General features: G+C 36.0%; 2 protein-coding genes across 2 annotated transcripts; both read right to left on the bottom strand.

Annotated features, from left to right (window-relative positions):
- Positions 1-1367: 1367 nt before the first annotated feature.
- LOC111435246 (oleosin 18.2 kDa-like) lies at positions 1368-2072 on the bottom strand. The gene has a single exon (XM_023072667.1). It carries the CDS (start codon positions 2053-2055, stop codon positions 1561-1563), a length of 495 nt encoding a protein of 164 aa, XP_022928435.1. The 5' UTR covers positions 2056-2072; the 3' UTR covers positions 1368-1560.
- A 3736-nt stretch (positions 2073-5808) lies between these two features.
- LOC111435322 (LOB domain-containing protein 25-like) lies at positions 5809-7692 on the bottom strand. Its single transcript, XM_023072776.1, has 2 exons — positions 7562-7692; positions 5809-6607 (listed from the first exon to the last, which is right to left on the bottom strand). Exons 1-2 carry the CDS (start codon positions 7609-7611, stop codon positions 6088-6090), a joined length of 570 nt encoding a protein of 189 aa, XP_022928544.1. The 5' UTR covers positions 7612-7692; the 3' UTR covers positions 5809-6087.
- Between the last annotated feature and the right edge of the window lie 6 nt (positions 7693-7698).

Genomic DNA, 7698 nt, shown 5'->3' with positions numbered 1-7698 from the left:
CCCCAATTAAAAATAAAGTTTTAAAAAACGGGATAGAAAGATTTCGAGAGAAAGTTTTGAAAGCAAGATTTGAGACATTTTGGACGCATATAACTATTAGATTTGAGCTTAGGTTTAAATAAATAAAAATATTATAATTTAAGTTAGCTATAAGTAGATTAAATTAATTTTAATTTTACTTATAATTTCATTTTTTATTTTTTATATTCTATTATAGTTAAATATTTAATCTCTATAAAAAAAATAAATTATTAATAAATTGCAAATTTTATATTATTAAAGAAATCACGTGTGATGCACGTGTACATAGGTAGATGGAAAAGTGACATTATATACATATATATGCAGACACATGGATAGTGGATAAAATATTACGTAATTAATATTTAAATGTAATTTCCTAAATTGTAGGTTTCAGTTTTAATAGGATTGGATGTGTTAATTGGAGGCATCATTAGCCACATCTCATTTGATAGGAACCCTTCAACGCTATTGGATCTTAATACTTTATTTCACCACCCCTCCACCCTTAATTAATAACATATATTCCTCGAGTATATGGATATCTGATCTTTATGGATTAACCGGAAGGGCACAAGCTGTAAATACTACGTGGAGTGTCGAAGGATTTGATCATTTTGTTCCGGGCGAGCCTCTCATCATATTATGGTACATTGGACATATTAGCGGGTCTATTCTATCTTAGTGTTTATCCACCCTATACAAAGAATTAGGAATGGAAAATATTGAAACCGTCCTTTCAAATACTATCGCTGCTATCTTTTTTGCAGCTCTTATAACTTTATTATTTCCTTCCTTCGGTTGGGAAAGAAATCACGAACATTTATTTGATTATAGCCTCTTGTAACGAAAAGAAATCACCAACATCGACAAATATAATATTGTGGATGATGTTATATCGTTCATTAGAAATCACGCTTGAAATTATCAAAAATCACAGTAGAAATCATGATGATGTGATGATATTGTCCACAATTCTATTAAAAATCACGAACATCCACCATGAATACTTTCGTAACCCCATACTCTTAAGACCCTTTAAGATCCGCAATAGTATAATATTATCCATTTATTAAACTCGTCGATAAACCCATAATCAAGGATTTGTAACTGAGTCGAGATATTGTCCACTTTAAGTATTAAGCTCGTCGATAAACCACTTAATCAGTGGACTCGGGATTTATAGCTGGGTCGAGACGTGATTTCTCAATTGCAATTTCGTTCTTTTTACATTTTCCTAGACAGATTTTGGTCCTTAATTTCAGAGTTAGGGTTGTCCTACAACCTTACGGATGGCGAGCCTCGTTCTCGAGCCAGGTCAGCTCGAGTTCAAGTACACGAACAAATTTAGACATAATTTTTCTCTCTAGAATTGATTTGGGCTGGACAAAGAAGCAAACATTACAATGGAAAAACAAAGCAAGCATTCATCTAGAAGTAGCTCAAACCTGAACTAAATCCTAGGAATACTCAAAAAAACAAACAAACACTCAAAAACACATACAATTCCCACACCATAACTCGGCCCATTCGGTTCATTCATGTCCTCCTCCCTTGTTCTTGAGCCGCGGTGGTCGTTGTCGTCCTGCTTTGAATCTCCTGCCCCAGATCCTTGGTCTTCTGCCCCACATACCCAGCCATATCCTGCATGCGCCGCTTCGCTTGGTCAATCTGGTCCGGCATGAACCCCATCGCCCGCCGAACGTAGTTGAAAGCCCACGTAAGCGAAGACAGCGCGGTGAGCCCAAACGCCCCGGAGGTCAAGAACGCCAGGACGGCTAGCCCTATGGTTAAGATGGCTGGGACCAGAACCGGGCTGAAGATCACGAACACTGGAGTGGCTACTGCCAGCCCGACCAGCGTCACCGCTAGAGTCAACCCGGCGAGCCCGAGCAGCGAGCCCCCGAGCGGGACGAGGGTTATGATGGCAAGGATTGTGGAGGTGGATGGGCCTGTGCGGCCCTTGGCGCCGACGTCGTCGTAGCGGCGCTGGGGATGGACTTGGATTTGGTGCGGCTGTGGGCGGTCGGCCATTGCTTGGTTTGGAAGAGGGTTGGGTTGGAGGGTGGTTATAAACGGTGGCGGGATTGGGCAAATGGCGACACGTGTGTGTGAGATGGTGAGTAGGTGCTTTGCATGGGGAACAAGTTTCATTTTAATTTTTTTTTTTTTAAACTTAACTTTAACCGATTATAGCGGACGTCGAGCTGAAACCTTCCCATTTGTAGCGACCCAGATCCACCACTAGCAGATATTGTCCTCTTTGGGCTTTCCCTTTCGGGCTTCCCCTCAAGGCTTTAAAACAACAAACGACCTAGATCCACCGGTAGCATGGTAAACCTTCCAGTTTGTAACGACCCAGATCCACCGCTAGCAGATATTGTTCTCTTTGGGCTTTCCCTTTCGGGCTTCCTCTCAAGGCTTTTAGAGGAAGGTTTTCACACCCTTATAAATGGTGGTTTGTTCTCCTCCCCAACCAATGTGGGACATCACAATCCCTAGCAGACGCGTTTTAAAATCTTAAGGTGAAGTCCAAAAGGAAAAGCCCAAAGAGGACAATATCTGCTAGCGGTGGGCCTGAGTCGTTACACCGTCATTCCTAATTCAGAGATAAAATAGGTTTCATAACGCTCTCTCGTACTTTACCACTCTTATTCCTGCAATTAAAGAGATTTCATTCAGGATATTAAGCACCCAAATGAAAGTAAACAGCTACGAGCAACTATACTCGATGAATTAAAATGGCGCAACTCAAAGTAGCTCATGAACGAGTGGCTGGCGTTCTTTCTTGTAAATATAGTTATCCTTATCCCGAAGTGTCAGAATTTAGTGCAACGTATTGATAGTTTGAATTAGCAAAAATATTCGTAATTAATTAATATTTGGAGAATATATCTTAGATATTTATAATCGGTTAATATTTTTATATTTAATTAATAGTATATTTTATTTTATTTTCAAGATTTAGTTAGTTTATATTTTTCTTATTTGTAGGTATTAGTTGGTAGCTTGTATCCTATATAAACATATTAACGGGTTTCTGACTTTAGGAGGTCGCCATTTCAAGACGGTAGATGGCAACATCTGAATAAGAGAAAAACAGAGTACGTTAGGTGTATTTCTCGGTATACCAATTAGAATGGAGGGCACTCTACGTACATATTGAGGTCGGGTGGGGTCAACGTGGTTCGTGAAATTTAGGTCACAATACCTAACTATTAATGTGCATGCCAATATATGTGAGTCGGTATCCTTATATGATGGAATAAATTTATTAATATTTTTCATAAATTTTAGAAAAACCTTATTAATATATATTTTTTAATTTAAAATTTTAAATCAGTTTATATATGTCGACTAAGAAAAACCTTAATTTTCTCGATAATTTTAGAATAATTGATTAAAAATTTTAATTCACAAATTTATTTTAAAAAAATAATTAAGTAAATAAATAAAACCTTGTTTTTTGGGCCGTTATAATGGACCAGAAGCTGGCCCAAGATCTAGACCTCGGCCCACCTACGGCATCGCCACCAACTTCGTGCTTAAAACACACCGTTTTAAGATTATACATATATATATTAATAGAATTTAAAAAAATAATTAAAATTTTAACATAATTTTTAAAAAAATTATTAGATATTTAGAAATAATTATATGCTTATATTTAATTTTTAAAAATATATATAATAAACTTTCTCTGGCATATGAAAAAAAGGGTTAAATTATAAAAAATAATAATAAATAAATAATATTAAAGTATCTGAATATTAAGGAGTAAATAATATAATTAGAGAAAATTAATTGAATTTTCTTTTTTTCTTTTTTCTTTTTTAAGTTATAATTTAGGATATTTCTTTTAAGCGCGTGGGGGTTGGGAAAGGGCACGTTCTGGTGTCGCAGCCGTAAGACATTAGGTACAGTAGGGGATAGTTATAGGGTCGGTGGTCCTTTTCTAGGACGGTTGGCGTGGCCCACACGTGCCTTTTTTTTTTTTTTTTTAAATTTAAAATTTTAATTAAGAGTTTAGGGTTTTTCGTGTTAAATCTCGTGTTTCTTACACGGTGTGGACTTTCACGTTATAACGAACTTCTTGAAACAAGTTCTTGCTCGTATTATAAATAGTACGAGTGGTAGATTAGCTAGGAGGAAAGCAGAGCTATCAAGATTTGTGAGTCCCATGAAAATTGACGTGGTGAATTTTGACAGAAAGAATAACTTCAGGTTTGGGTTGTGGTAAAGGCAAGTCAAAGATGTACCGAAACAATTAGGCTTTCACGGGTCTTTAAAGGGAAAATTGAGTGGTGGGGTAGTTAAGCGGTGACGATAATCCAGTTGAAGTTCTAAAAAGTTCGACATGAGTGATGAAGAACGAGTCGAATTGGATTTGAAAGCTATAAGTGCAATCATACTAAATTGAGTTGTCTCTCAACATACCAGTACCCTGTGCACCTCTTTTCACGAGAGTTCAAAAACTCGAGCTTTTTGTTGTGTAACACTTATTTGAGGCGAATTTCAAACGTTACATACATTACAGCTACGTACAGTAAAGAAACTCGTAATTAGTCTTATATGAGATCAAAATAGTCTTTTTGCTCGGGCAACTAGAACAAATCATAATTTTAGGGTTTCCTCTTTTTTCACACTTTTTGGGATCAAAAGTCAACAAAATTACAGTTTCTACCAAACAAAACTTCCAAGTTTTTGTCAAATTAATTACCAAAGTAAAAATAAATAAATTAAAAAAAAAAAAAAGCATGAAGCAAATTTAGCAAGTTGGTAATATAAAATATTTAAAATTTGATTCCCCGGGAAAAAGGTAATCAAATTAAATAATAATAATAATATATATATATATATATTGCTCATATAATAGGACAAAAAACCAAAGTTTTATAGATCAATGATTTAATTTATATTTTATTCTATTTTTAAACTTTGTTTAATGAATTTTAAAAGTATAATTCATAATTTTGTGCCCGAGTTAGAAGAAATGGAATTTTTAGGTTCTGGGTCGAAAATATACATTTTATTTAGTTGAACTATGCTTAAATTGATTTGTATAACTTATGTTAAATAATAGTAAATAAAACTTTTAAAAAATTAAAACTTCAATTACAAGATGTATTATCGACCAAAAAGTCAAAAGTTTAATTCTCGACACCAAACTCACCTCTAAGCATAACTCAATTAGTTAAGACGGATATTTTCGACCAACCGTCAGAAGCTCAAATCTCGACACTACACCCATTTCTGAGTATAGTTTAATTAGTTAAGACATATATTTTCGACCAAAAGGTCAAAAGTGTAAACTCGACACCACACCCACCTCTAAGCATAGTTCAATTAGTTAAGATAGATATTCTCGACCAAAAGGTCAGAAGCTCAAATCCCGACATCACACCCACCTCTAAACATAGTTCAATTAGTCAAGACATATTTCTCGACCAAAACGTCATAAGCTCAAATCTCGACACTGCACCTACTTCTAACCATAGTTCAATTAGACAAGACATATTTATCAACCAAAAGGTCAAAAGCTCAAAATCTGCTCAAATCTCGGTACTTCACCCACTTACAAGCATAGTTCAATTAGTCAAGACATATTTCTCGACCAATATGTCACAAATTCAAATCTCGACACCAAACCCACCTCTTGTTCGACAAAAAAAAAACAAGCAAAAGAAGATTCCACCTCACCCGAGTATAACTCAGCGGTAATATATACTAAAAAATAAAACAAATTATAAATATTAAGACACAAAAGATGACAAGATAAACCACTAATAATAGAAATAGGTTACATTAAACCCTACAAGGACATGGGCAAACCTTAAAATATACGACACATATTTATATATATCAAGATAATTGCAAATTACACCTTCCACTTTTGTATATTTTCAAAATCATCTCTAAATTTTTAAAATTATTTGCAAATTATGAATGTTTGAGACCATTTTTGCAAATTACACGAAGTGAAAGGGTGTGATTTGCAATTATCTTTTATATTTATTAAGCAAAATGCATAAAATTTCATATCCATATCAACATAAATGGAAAATTTTACTTGTGTTCTTCTCCTTTGTCATGGTCATCTCCACAAGGGCCACAAAAGTAGAGGCCAGAATAGTAATGGCCATAGCTAGAGGTCGATGAGCTTCCGATGTGACTTGTTGACGACGATCTCCGAGCATACTGCGATGACGACGACGATGATGGGGCAGGGAGTTCACTGCAGGCGTAGCGAATGAGGTTAGCGTTGGTAGCGTCGAGTTCTCTTTGAAGCTTGATGACTTGTCTTTGGAGGATCGAGATGGCGCCGACGCAGCCGTAGACGGGGTCTTTCATCCTTGCCTCGGCCTCGTAAGCGAGCGAGTTCACGGCGTCCTCTCGTTGGTGTGGCTGGACCTCGTTTAGTAGTTTGCTGACATTGCTAGCTCCGAAGATCTTGTGAACGTTGGCGAACTTTTGTGGCTCCTCCGACGGGAAATACGGCGCGAAAACGCAGTTCGGGAGACATTTTCGACGTAGGAACTTGCAGGCTGCACAAGGAGAATTGGAGTAGGTGGAAGAAGACATCTTCCTACAAAGAAAAGGAAATATATATCAAATTAAGTTATGAAAGGAGAAAAATTTGAAGCTTTATGGCCTCTACATATATACTCTTTTACGTGTGCGCATATATAGGTTATTCGGCTCGAGATTTTATCTGGGTTTATTTAAAATAAGGTTCGGAATGCTAAATACGTAACAAAATGCAAACTTTATGTCTCTCGGTATATTAGCTCGAGAGGATCATAAGCATATAAGCAAAAGAAAACATATCTTTACTCGTACGATGTTTTTTTTTTTTTAGGGAAACTGAAAAGCAAAGATCGTAAGGAGGGTTTATGCTCAAAACAGATAATATCCTACGATCGTAAAGATACAGAGAGACCACTATTCCTCACAATTAATTTGTATCAACGTGAGATTAACGCAAACTCGAAATCAAGAATAAATGAACTCTCGTATCAAATATAAGCTCGGTTTCTCGAATCAAATATAAGCTCGGTTTCTCGAGCTACCGAACATATCTATCTACCTCTCGATTAGAATGTTTTGTTGATTGTATATGATGAAACAAATTAGGGATAGGGTTTTCTATGAAATTTGGTAGAAGGTCACTTGCCCTTCCTAATGGCATCAAAGCAAAGGCATAGCCCTCAATGCATGTTTCTTGTCCCTTGGTGAATCAAAATGGCCCTAGTTTCTCTCTCATCACCTTACCTCTTTGTCTCTCCCTATTTTCTCTCTCTTGATTTTCTCTCTCCTACACCAGCATAACCCTTCTCTCTCTACACATATTGAGATCAAATCAAGGGCTAATCAAATACTATTTCAATTCTCTTAATCAAATCAACAAAGAAATTCCAAAAAAATAAGAACACCCATTGAGTGAATTCATGAGATCTAGAGAGAGAAAGAGATTATGATGAGAAAAAACTTGAATTTCTAGAGAGAGAAATAGAACAAAACTTAAAAAAGGGTTATTTACCCATAATTTTTTTCCATTTCCTTCCTTTGTTTCAGCTGTTGTTTCAACATCTCTTGTTTGAAAACCTTAAGCAAAATGAACTTGCAGCCATGGGGAGAGAGAGAGAGAGAGAGAGAGAGAGAGAGAGAGAGAGAGAG

Source organism: Cucurbita moschata, unplaced genomic scaffold, assembly GCF_002738365.1.
Source record: "Cucurbita moschata cultivar Rifu unplaced genomic scaffold, Cmos_1.0 Cmo_Scf00048, whole genome shotgun sequence".
NCBI classification, from domain to species: domain Eukaryota; kingdom Viridiplantae; phylum Streptophyta; class Magnoliopsida; order Cucurbitales; family Cucurbitaceae; genus Cucurbita; species Cucurbita moschata.
Note: the sequence above shows the minus strand (reverse complement) of the source record. Positions and strands in the feature narration are given on the sequence as shown.

Bases quoted from the DNA above. Each gene is read 5' to 3' on its own strand.
- LOC111435322 (XM_023072776.1), bottom strand. From the start codon at position 7,611: ATGTTGAAACAACAGCTGAAACAAAGGAAGGAAATGGAAAAAAATTAT. The intron at 6,608-7,561 runs GTAAATAACCCT...TTTTCTTTGTAG, and splicing joins GAAATGGAAAAAAATTATGG to GAAGATGTCTTCTTCCACCT.
- LOC111435246 (XM_023072667.1), bottom strand. From the start codon at position 2,055: ATGGCCGACCGCCCACAGCCGCACCAAATCCAAGTCCATCCCCAGCGC.